Genomic DNA, 13,205 nt, shown 5'->3' on the forward strand with positions numbered 1-13,205 from the left:
ATTCCAAAGACAACACTCCCGACCTTCAACTCAACCCAACTCAATGACACTGACGAAACGAAGCAGCTTAGTTGGCTTTAGTATTTCATGGAGGTCAGATATGGTGGCTGTGAGAGCGGTGTGAGGTTATAAATCAAGTAGATAAAGAGTTAGGATACCCTTGATATATTTTACGGTTAATGTATATTTAAGGGCTAATCAAGTGCTTGTTTACACAGCTCTCTTCCCTCTCATTCTTGCAGATATTTGCTCACTCAGGAGCCTTGTGTGTACGTTTTTATAACCAGTTGTGGCGAGTCAGTCCTCTGGCCACGCAGGATGGTGGAGTTTTGCGTATTGTTATTTCGTCGTTTGAGTCGAGCAGACTCCTTTGCTTTTTTTTTTTTTTTTATGCTACTGGCTTTTTATCTTTGTGAGTGTGATTTAGTAGCTATAGGACTCATTATTATTGTGTGCTGTTCGTATTCTGCCATCTCTTATTTTCTGTCCTGGCCCATTATTTTGTAGGGAACGAGGTGTGGGGGATTTGAGTCAAGTTGAATCTGAATCAGAGTGCTGTAATATTCTGGAGGGCAGTGGGTGGACGCTTTTGCGGGCGATGTGGTTCCAGAATATAAATATTAAGACCTCATTATATGCCAGGAGTTTTGCCTGTTTCTCTTTAGTGCTTGTCTGTTTGATTCCTTTTCAGCAGTTAGGATAAGTTTTGAAGTTGAATATTTCCTCTGCATGCAAGGCCTTGAAGTAGTGGCTGTGTATGATCTACAAGTGACTTGGACTCGTCTATTTTTTTTTTTTTTCTGCACAAAGTTACAAGTATATCCAAAGGGAAGCTTACCTGGGTATAGCGTCAGGTGTTTGAGGGGCTGGTATTTTGAGTTATAACAATATATATATATATATATATATATATATATATATATATATATATATATATATATATATATATATATATATATATATATATATATATATATATATATATATATATATATATATATATATACGAGTATATATATATATATATATATATATATATATATATATATATATATATATATATATATATATATATATATATATATATATATATATATATATATATATATATATATATATATATATATATATATATATATATATATGTATATATATATACGAGTATATATATATATATATATATATATATATATATATATATATATATATATATATATATATATATATATATATATATATATATATATATATATATATATATATATATATATATATATATATATATATATATATATATATATATATATATATATATATTAGAGAGAGAGAGAGAGAGAGAGAGAGAGAGAGAGAGAGAGAGAGAGAGAGAGAGAGAGAGAGAGAGAGAGAGAGAGAGAGAAATTACTTTATTATTGCAGTAATCATATCAGAAGAGGATCCCAAGAATTTGTGGCAATAGCGCTCTATATGAAAAAAAGGAAACCAAAATATATTGAGTAATTAGCTATCATCTCTCTCTCTCTCTCTCTCTCTCTCTCTCTCTCTCTCTCTCTCTCTCTCTCTCTCTCTCTCTCTCTCTCTCTCTCTCTCTCTCTCTCTCTCTCTCTCTCTCTCTCTCTCTCTCTCTCTCTCTCTCTCTCTCTCTCTCTCTCTCTCTCTCTCTCTCTCTCTCTCTCTCTCTCTCTCTCTCTCTATATATATATATATATCTTTGTTGAATAAAATTATACTCATGTCTGTATATTATATTGTAGTCTTTATTGAGTTCAACAAACACGCATGATAAAACTTCCAGTTTGAGTTTTGATTTTTTTCTTTGACACAGAAAAGTCAGGAACAAAACATGCTTGACATTTTATAGCAGTACTGTTTTTCACTGTTGAAAATGAAGTATACTTGATCATAGAAGGAATCAGGAAACCAATAATATATTTCATGAGTTTCTTTGATTTGCGGAATTACGAAAGCATTTTCCAAAAGTCGAACAAGATAAAGATAGGTCCCTGTCATCAGTTTCATGTGTAGCCAAAATTTATTTTATTTTATTGTATTTTATCTTTTTTTTTTTCCTCCCTCCTTATCGTGGTTGCATCTTGAGGTGGTCGCTGGACCAAGGTGTAGGGAAATGTATTTCCTTTAGTCTGCAAGCAACAAAGACCAATTCCACAAGGAAAACATCAGCTGCCAGTAGAAGTCCTGCGTAAAAAATAAATAAATAGATAAATATATATATATATATATATATATATATATATATATATATATATACATATATATATATATATATATATATATATATATATATATATATATATATATATATATATATATATATATATATATATATATATATATATATATATATATATATATATATATATATAAATATATATATATATATATATATATATATATATATATATATATATATATATATATATATATATATATATATATATATATATATATATATATATATATATATATATATATATATATATATATATATATATATATATATATATATATATATATATATATATATATATATATATATATATATATATATATATATATATATATATATATATATATATATATATGCCATGGGGAAAAAAAAACTCCTCTGGAAAAACTTTTGTTAACAATAATTGTACTACTGAAATGAAAAGTTTTTTTAAACTAATCCGCCAGATGTCGTCGCTACTACATGTCCCCTAATGACGAACCAAAATAATGTTAGTGAAGATTGCAGGTGTATACAAATATATAGAACATTGATCATTATGATACTTTCGAAATATCTTGTATGGATGATTTTAAGAGAAGTTGGTCAAAATATAAATATTTTTTCGTGATTATTTAGTAATACTGTTGTCAATATTCTAGATAAGACGTATTACAAGTCTAAAATATATTGATCTGGAAAATGAAAAAAAAAATAAAATTGCACTGCACTATATACTATTCCATTACATACTCAGTAACAGCGTGATATATGAATATAGTTATTTTCGTGGGGATTTTAGCATCTCTTTCACGAAACGAGGGACATGACAAAGATATCGAACACCTAAACAAACATATCTCATATCTTTGGCATAACAGGAGAGTAATACAGGATGCCACAGGTTCATCGAGTAGTGGCATGTACACTGCAGCAGGAATTAGCTGGTTGTCCAACTACGTTTTCGTTAACTTCAACTAAGGAGGGCCAGTTAGTTGTTTGTTTGAGTTAGATATACAGCATTACTGTCGTACACTCGAGTTGCCTAATTTTAATTAAAATTGTTGTTTCTATAACTAGGAAGATGATCTATGTAATTTGAAATTTTAAGAGGCACAGACATGTTGTCATCATTTTTACTCTCGTCTGCATTAATACGCTTCCGATCAATGGTGTACTTTTTTTGGAAACCTCGAGATGACCAAATAAATCTAAATGCCATATTCACTAGAAAATCTACTTAAATACTTTTATTCATGAATAGAGTTCGATTTTACCTGTGTTACTACTTGGAAGGAATTGTGTAGAAAAAAAAAAAAAAACATATTATATAAGCTCATTGCATTTTATGTAAATGAAATAACATTGTGTGAGAACGGGTCATGTCTGGTGCTGCCGCCGGGTGACAATCACTAGTTTACCAAACTCCCCAGTGTATACTAGAAGTATATTTACTTTTTATCCAGAAACTCACCTGCATACCCATTTGCAAAATGATGTTGAGGGTTTCTTACCAGATTTTACTTAATATAAACTTACAATGAAACAAAATCATTAAGATGTTTCATTTCTCCATCACGACAAGAACAACACTACAGGCAAATTAAACACAGCCGCCGCTGTAGTATATACACGCGTAGTCTTTTTCTTCAGCTTTACCAATTTCTGTATGGGGTCGTTCTTCGCCATCAGCCTCCTCCACTCCTGCCTACCTATCCTGTGCCTCTCATTCCGTCATGTTCTCTTGCAGATCAGCTGCGATGCCACCTAAGTCTCGGTCTGCCTCTTTATCTTCGCTCATCCACCTCCATGTTCATGGCCCTTCTGCATACATGGGTCTTTTCCCGACGCTGAAGGTGTTCGAACCATTGCAACCTTCTTCCCTGTACCTTCCTTGCACCACCACCCTCACTGTTCCTTTAATATGCTAATTTTTTACCTTATCTTTCCTCGTACCACCACACATCCATTGCAACATTTTTTTTTTTTTTTTTTTATGTAGGAAGGATACTGGCCAAGGGCAACAAAAATCTAATAAAAAAAAATGCCCACTGAAATGCCAGTCCCTAAAAGGGTCAAAGCAGTGGTCAAAAATTGGTGGATAAGTGTCTTGAAACCTCCCTCTTGAAGGAATTCAAGTCATAGGAAGGTGGAAATACAGAAGCAGGCAAGGAATTCCAGAGTTTACCAGAGAAAGGGATGAATGATTGAGAATACTGGTTAACTCTTGCGTTAGAGAGGTGGACAGAATAGGAGTGAGAGAAAGATGAAAGTCTTGTGCAGCGAGGCCGCGGAAGGAGGGGAGGCATGCAGTTAGCAAGATCAGAAGAGCAGTTAGCATGAAAATAGCGGTAGAAGACAGCTAGAGATGCAACATTGCGGCGGTGAGAGAGAGGCTGAAGACAGTCAGTTAGAGGAGAGGAGTTGATGAGACGAAAAGCTTTTGATTCCACCCTGTCTAGAACAGCAGTATGAGTGGAACCCCCACAGACATGTGAAGCATACTCCATACATGGACGGATAAGGCCCTTGTACAGAGTTAGCAGCTGGGGGGGTGAGAAAAACTGGCGGAGACGTCTCAGAACACCTAACTTCATAGAAGCTGTTTTAGCTAGAGATGAGATGTGAAGTTTCCAGTTCAGATTATAAGTAAAGGACAGACCAAGGATGTTCAGTGTAGAAGAGGGGGATAGTTGAGTGTCATTGAAGAAGAGGGGATAGTTGTCTGGAAGATTGTGTCGAGTTGATAGATGGAGGAATTGAGTTTTTGAGGCATTGAACAATACCAAGTTTGCTCTGCCCCAATCAGAAATTTTAGAAAGATCAGAAGTCAGGCGTTCTGTGGCTTCCCTGCGTGATATGTTTACCTCCTGAAGGGTTGGACGTCTATGAAAAGACGTGGAGAAGTGCAGGGTGGTATCATCAGCATAGGAGTGGATAGGACAAGAAGTTTGGTTTAGAAGATCATTAATGAATAATAAGAAGAGAGTGGGTGACAGGACAGAACCCTGAGGAACACCACTGTTAATAGATTTAGGAGAAGAACAGTGACCGTCTACCACAGCAGCAATAGAACGGTCAGAAAGGAAACTTGAGATGAAGTTACAGAGAGAAGGATAGAAACCGTAGGAGGGTAGTTTGGAAATCAAAGCTTTGTGCCAGACTCTATCAAAGGCTTTTGATATGTCCAAGGCAACAGCAAAAGTTTCACCAAAGTCTCTAAAAGAGGATGACCAAGACTCAGTAAGGAAAGCCAGAAGATCACCAGTAGAGCGGCCTTGACGGAACCCATACTGGCGATCAGATAGAAGGTTGTGAAGTGATAGATGTTTAAGAATCTTCCTGTTGAGGATAGATTCAAAAACTTTAGATAAGCAGGAAATTAAAGCAATAGGACGGTAGTTTGAGGGATTAGAGCGGTCACCCTTTTTAGGAACAGGTTGAATGTAGGCAAACTTCCAGCAAGAAGGAAAGGTAGATGTTGAAAGACAGAGCTGAAAGAGTTTGACTAGGCAAGGTGCAAGCACGGAGGCACAGTTTCGGAGAACAATAGGAGGGACCCCATCAGGTCCATAAGCCTTCTGAGGGTTTAGGCCAGCGAGGGCATGGAAAACATCATTACGAAGAATTTTAATACGAGGCATGAAGTAGTCAGAGGGTGGAGGAGAGGGAGGAACAAGCCCAGAATCGTCCAAGGTAGAGTTTTTAGCAAAGGTTTGAGCAAAGAGTTCAGCTTTAGAAATAGATGAGATATCAGTGGTGCCATCTGGTTGAAGTAGAGGAGGGAAAGAAGAAGAAGCAAAGTTATTGGAGATATTTTTGGCTAGATGCCAGAAATCACGAGGGGAGTTAGATCTTGAAAGGTTTTGACATTTTCTGTTAATGAAGGAGTTTTTGGCTAGTTGGAGAACAGACTTGGCATGGTTCCGGGCAGAAATATAAAGTGCATGAGATTCTGGTGAAGGAAGGCTTAAGTACCTTTTGTGGGCCACCTCTCTATCATGTATAGCACGAGAACAAGCTGTGTTAAACCAAGGTTTAGAAGGTTTAGGACGAGAAAAAGAGTGAGGAATGTACGCCTCCATGCCAGACACTATCACCTCTGTTATGCGCTCAGCACACAAAGACGGGTCTCTGACACGGAAGCAGTAGTCATTCCAAGGAAAATCAGAAAAATACCGCCTCAGGTCCCCCCAACTAGCAGAGGCAAAACGCCAGAGGCACCTTCGCTTTGGGGGATCCTGAGGAGGGATTGGAGTGATAGGACAAGATAAAGATATGAGATTGTGATCGGAGGAGCCCAACGGAGAAGAAAGGGTGACAGCATAAGCAGAAGGATTAGAGGTCAGGAAAAGGTCAAGAATGTTGGGCGTATCTCCAAGACGGTCAGGAATACGAGTAGGGTGTTGCACCAATTGCTCTAGGTCATGGAGGATAGCAAAGTTGTAGGCTAGTTCACCAGGATGGTCAGTGAAGGGAGAGGAAAGCCAAAGCTGGTGGTGAACATTGAAGTCTCCAAGAATGGAGATCTCTGCAAAAGGGAAGAGGGTCAGAATGTGCTCCACTTTGGAAGTTAAGTAGTCAAAGAATTTCTTATAGTCAGAGGAGTTAGGAGAGAGGTATACAGCACAGATAAATTTAGTATGAGAATGACTCTGTAGTCGTAGCCAGATGGTGGAAAACTCGGAAGATTCAAGAGCGTGGGCACGAGAGCAGGTTAAGTCATTGCGCACATAAACGCAGCATCCAGCTTTGGATCGAAAATGAGGATAGAGAAAGTAGGAGGGAACAGAAAAGGGGCTACTGTCAGTTGCCTCAGACACCTGAGTTTCAGTGAGGAAAAGAAGATGAGGTTTAGAAGAGGAGAGGTGGTGTTCTACAGATTGAAAATTAGATCTTAGACCGCGAATGTTGCAGAAGTTAATGAAGAAAAAGTTGAGGGGGGTGTCAAGACACTTAGGGTCGTCGACGGAAAGGCAGTCCGACCTGGGGACATTTATGGTCCCCTCCCCAGATGGGGACTCCGAGGCTGGTGTAGGAGTCGCCATGATTTTAAAATTTTTGGAGTGAAGGGTGTGTGTGTTATTAGGTGCTTGTAGTTTTGTGTGGAGGAAGAGAGTTGTCTTTAGAGGGCAGGCTGTGACTACCCCCTTGTGTTGTGAGACACAAAGGGAAACGTTCAGTGAGGTCACAGCTGGGTTTAATGATAAGTTCACAGCACCCCCTGAACAGTGCTTTAGACCTCACTGGGAGTAATTATCGTTTCGGCAGGTGTCTACTGCCTCCTCCTGCATTTCTGCCACTTCCTTTTCGTTCTTGGGTCATCGCAGTGGAATAAAAAACTTTTCATATTATCAACTCCTCTCCCCTAACTGACTGTCTTCAGCCTCTTTCTCATCGCCATAATGATGTATCTCTTGCTATCTCCTACCGTTATTTTCATGCCAACTGCTTTTCTGATCTTGCTAACTGCATGTCTCCCCTCCTCCCGCGGCCTCGCTTTGCAAGAGTTAACCAGTATTCTCAGTCATTCATCCCTTTCTCTGATAAACTCTAGAACTCCCAGCCTACTTCTGTATTTAATCCTTCCTATGACCTGAACTCCTACAAGAGGGAGGTTTCAAGATACTTATCCTGTAATTTTTGACTGCCACTCTCGACTCTGTTCGGAGACTGGCACCTCAGTGGGCCTCTCTAATGCAAGAAGTAACCAGTATTCTGTCATTCATCCCTTTCTCTGATAAACTCTGGAACTCCCAGCCTACTTCTGTATTTCCTCCTTCCTATAACTTGAACTTCTACAAGAAGGAGGTTTCATGGCACTTATTCTGTAATTTTTTACTTCCGCTTTCGACTCTGTTCGGGGACTGGTACCTCAGTGGGCCTTTATTTTATTGCAATTTTGTTGCCCTTGGCCGGTGCCCCTCCTACAAAAAAAAAAAAAAAAAGGAATATCTTAGCACACATAATACCCGTTGACTGCTTCCAATTTAGCCACGCAATTTGTGTTCTGTGGCTAATTTCAGCCTGCAGGTGCCCGTTTTAGTCCACTTTGGTTCCCATACATTTAAAACTTTTCATTCTCTTCACTTGCTCTCCCTCACTTCCCATCCACAGGCATTCCGTCTTCGTTCTACCGATATTCGTTCCCCTGTCTTTCTCTGTCTCCATCTCCCCAATTTGTACTAAACTCCTTGCCTAGTCAGGTCTACCTGTACGTTGTCATCGGCAAACAAAACGCTCCACGGCATCGGCAACAAACAAAGCGCTCCACGATACCTCCTCTCTGACGTTCGCTGTCACCACATCCATCACCAGATTAAACTTGCATAGGAGCTGAGGGCTGAGACCAACCTCCACTCTGAACTTCTCTGTCATTCCCACAGCGCACTGCACTTGGGTAGTTAACTCTGCATACATGCCTTGTACTATCTTCACATACTCTTCTGAAACCCCTTTTTCTCTCATGCAACGCAACGACTTACTGTCTTGGTATTGTCAAATGCTTTCTCTAAATCGATAAATAGCAGATATAACTCTTTGTTTTCCCATTGTCTGTAAGAAAATATTGCATCCACCGTTCCTTTCTTGAACATAAAACCAAACTGCTATTCACACACACTGGTCTCACCTCGTATTCTCTCTATCACATATTCGTACACATTCACGGGGTGCGACATCAGTTTTATTCCTCGGGAATTACCGCATTCCTGGATGTCAATTCTTATCCTTATAGACAGGGATCAGTGTACTATTTCTATATGCATTTGTCATTCTTCCTTGCCAGAATTCTTGAGCAGACCCCCCCACAGTAAATCTACTTCTCTTCCCAAGCATTTCCAATATTCAACTGGGATTCAATTTGGACCAGCTGCCTTTCCTGTTTTCAATTTCTGTAGTGCTCTCTGTACCTCTTCTCTGTTAACATCATTTACTTCCCTTTGTTATGCATTCCCGTCTTCTGCCATTCCTCGGTCGTTTTCCTTATTTAGTAACTCTTCAAAGTAGTTTTCCACCTTTCTTTTATACTCGTACTTGCTCCGTCTGTTGGTAGTACACTCCCTTGCTCATATTTGACTTGCTTGACGTGTGTTAGGTCTTTGGTCACCTTACTTATGCTCTTCGCCACTTTATACATATTCTTTTGTCCTTCAGTATCCTCCACCTGCTCATAGAAATCCCTCATTGCCGCAACCTTCGCCTGTGTTACTGCCTTCTTTACTTCTTTACGGACCACTTTCCAAGCTTTCTTACTTTCCTCCGATCCATTTAAGTCATAGAATTTCTTGACCTTCTTCCTTTTGATTTTGATCTGCATATCTTTATTTCATCACTATGGTTCCTCATTATTTGGGAGGCCTTTCCCAGATATCTTCCCCAATTACTTCTGCTTTTCCCAGGATAATTTTTCTATTTTCCCCACACTAGCAGATTACGTCGACTTCTAATTTGGCGTTACACGTGCAATACTTTTTGGATACCAGCCTGCTCATATGGTGTCTCATTTATTTATTTTTATTTTTATCATTAATTCTTCCTTTACACTGAAATGCTCTGGAATGCTTGAGTACTTTCTTTCATCCTCTCTTTCATAACTACTACAATGGACTAGTTTCAGGTCCTGTAGAAATTACATAAAATAATAAAATAGACGCTAGTAATCATTGGAATATCGTTATATTTTTTCTGCACTTTGAAATTTCTGAAAAAAAAAAAACGCAATTAAGTTTGAAAATTATCATCAAGCCGTTGACGGTTGCATCTTCCGCTGTGACGACTGGCTAAGGCGCACCTTGCCCACTCAACTTTTTTTTTTTTTTTTTTTTTTAAGAAAGAGGGTCACTGGCCAAAGGCAAAAAAATAAAGTAAATAAATAAATAAATAAATAAATAATAATAATAATAAAAAGAATCCCACTTCGATGCTCGTTCCCAGAGCAATATCAAATAAAATTATCAAATGGCAGATGATAAATTTCTTGAAACCTCCCTCTTGAAAGAGTTCAAGTCATAGAAAGGAGGAAATACAGCAGCAGACAGGGAGTTCCAGAGTTTACCAAAGGCATGAATGATCGAGAATACTGGTTAACTCTTGTATTAGATAGGTGGACAGAATAGGGGTGAGACAAAGAAGGTGCTGCGAGGCCGCGAGAGGGGGGAGGCATGCAGTTATCAAGATCAGCAGAGTAGTTCGCTTGAAAATAGCGGTAGGTAGATATTAAGAGATGCAAAATTGCGACGATGAGAGAGAGGCTGAAGACAGTCAGTTAAAGGAGAGGAATTGATAAAACGACTTAATGACTTTGCCGACTAGATTTCTTTAATTACACCAGTTATTTTCAGTGCTACATGTGTGAAACTTAATATGCTACTCCTCTTAATGATGAAGTATGCTATGTCTGCTTTTGTTGAGATAATTCGTGGTTTTAGGGACTAGTAACAACGGCAAACCTTAAGACAACTATTGTAAGATGATTCGGTAGCAAACAAAAAAAAAAAAAAAAAAAAAAAGAAAAAAAAGAAAAGAAAAGAAAATGTAAATCATAATGAAGTGATTTGTGAACGGAAGCAGGGCGAGTATGTCTGGTAATAATGGTTTCAAGGTATATAGATCCTTGTGATTAAGACGTAATGCACAGGAAAAAAAAATGCCACAAAGGCGAAATGATCTGTTTCAATATACACTGACCTAATTTTTTTACGACAAGATCTCTGCAGATCAACGAAAAACACACATCTTATAGAGCAGGTTAACTATGTGATGTATGTTTAATATAGATTTTATTGTGGCTTTGTCAAGTAAATCATGTCAGATTTGAAAGAAATCAGTTATGGCGTCACCTTCACTTAATCAGCAACTGTTACTGCACGCTTTGCCATAACATGAAGATCAAATATGCCGTTTGATTAGGTTAGTCCCGGCCCTCTGGGGTAGATTGGGGCGGGGGAGTAAGAAGATTAGGTTAGATAAAATTTGATTAGTATACAGTTTGTGGTGGCCCAGGTGGCATTAAGACTTTTTATATTAGCTCTTAAACATTACAACCTGAGATCAGACAGACTTTTCCTAAAACTGTTCAGCAGACTTAGCAGGTAGATTGTTAGAATACTGTGTACATTAGTAGCGGTCAAATGTATTTTACATTTCGGGTGTGCACTCCCTTTATGTTATATTTACATTACTTTAGCGTGGCCTTCTTAGTGATTTCGTGTTTTTAGACATTGTCATGAGTCTTACATTACCGATCTTAGCAAAATAGCTTTACAATTAATCACGCATTAGTGTTTATTAAACTTCTGTTATACTCGGTAATCACAAAGGAAACTCACAATATGTTACAGGTATAATAAATCCAGCGGTGTACTATGATATTCACTCGCTTATACTCGGCTAAAGTGCACCCTCACATAATACAACAATATTACTCACTACTTGACAGCAACATGAGGTGCCTGTGGCGATAGGATCCTGCGCGCCACCACAGCTGTCTAATATTATTTTCTTTAGACAGTAGGTGATTTTTTCTTTTTTTTTCCTGGTGTGGCCTTTGTTGTTGTCGCATCAATGAACGAAACACCAATGCCACCTATGTTCGTAAATGCACGAGATTCCCTGTATAAGTCTATCCTTCGTTAGGCGGCGGTCGCCTGAGTTATGACGTCGGCAGGAGATGATATATATATATATATATATATATATATATATATATATATATATATATATATATATATATATATATATATATATATATATATATATATATATATATATATATGATCGCATAATGTGGGTGCGACTGTCTTTGGATGAATTCCCAGTGAACATCTTCAGTGTGTACGCACCACAAACGGGATGCCCAGAGGAGGAAAAGGAACAGTTTTGGTTGGATCTGCAGGAGGAATTGGAGAAGGTAGACGAAAGTGAAAGGTGCATAGTTGGAGGAGACATGAATGGACATATTGGAAAGGGAAATGATGTTATTAACCGGATCCATGGCGGAAATGCATATGGTGATGGAAATGAAGATGGAGAGAAAATTATAGACTTTGCTTTGGCTTTTGATTTGGTGATAGGAAACACAATATTCTGTAAGAAAAATGAACATCTAATTACGTATCGTAGCGGAGATAGAGCAAGTCAAATAGACTTCCTACTCTATCGCCGGAACAATATCAAGGATATAAGAAATTGCAAGGTCATACCTGGTGACCACGTGACGGCACAACACCGTCTGGTTGTCATGGACCTCTCCATAACTGTTACACGCAGACAGAAAGGGAAAGTAACGACGGAGAGAAGGATTAAGTGGTTCAAACTGAAAGACCAAGATCTTAAACATACCTTTAAAGATAGATTGCTAAGTGATCTGGACATGGAAATAGAAGAGGTAAACGGATGGTGGAATAGAGTGAGTGAAACCATCTTGAGAGTTGGAAAAGAAGTGCTCGGTGAAAGTAGTGGCAAGATATGGGAAAATAAAGAGACATGGTGGTTTAATGGAGAGGTGCAGCAGAAAATACAAGCAAAGAAGATGGCAAAGAAAAGATGGGAAACAACAAGGCTAGATATAGATAAGGAGTATTACAAACTGTGCAGTAAGGAAGCGAAAAGAACTGTAGCAATTGCTAAGTCGGATGGGTATGACAACCTTTATGAAGAGTTGGATACCGAGGAAGGACAACGGAGAGTATTTAAGTTGGCCAAGATGAGAAACAAGAGCACAAAGGACATTACGCATGTTAGACAGGTCAAGGATGAAAGGGGGGTTGTGATACAAAAGGAAAGTGATATTCTAATAAGGTGGAAAGAATATTTTGAGAAGTTGCTAAATGTAGAAAATGAGAGATTCATTAGAGATGATGGAGAACCGAATGAACAATTAGTAGGGGAAGTGACAAGACAAGAGGTTGAAGGAGCACTGAAGAAAATGAAAAATGGCAAAGCAACAGGGCCCGACGGAATACCAGTAGAAGTGTGG

General features: G+C 38.0%; 1 protein-coding gene across 1 annotated transcript in view; it reads right to left on the bottom strand.

The window, feature by feature from the left end:
* Positions 1-1,763: 1,763 nt before the first annotated feature.
* Positions 1,764-13,205, bottom strand: part of LOC135094758 (glutamate receptor ionotropic, kainate 5-like) — a 75,040-nt gene continuing 63,598 nt past the window's right edge. Inside the window, exon 11 of the mRNA XM_063995116.1 lies at positions 1,764-2,196. Coding sequence (XP_063851186.1) covers positions 2,078-2,196 — 119 coding nt within the window. The 3' untranslated portion in view covers positions 1,764-2,077. The remainder of the gene's footprint in view (positions 2,197-13,205) is intronic.

The sequence above is a fragment of the Scylla paramamosain genome, chromosome 46 (assembly GCF_035594125.1).
Source record: "Scylla paramamosain isolate STU-SP2022 chromosome 46, ASM3559412v1, whole genome shotgun sequence".
NCBI lineage: Eukaryota > Metazoa > Arthropoda > Malacostraca > Decapoda > Portunidae > Scylla > Scylla paramamosain.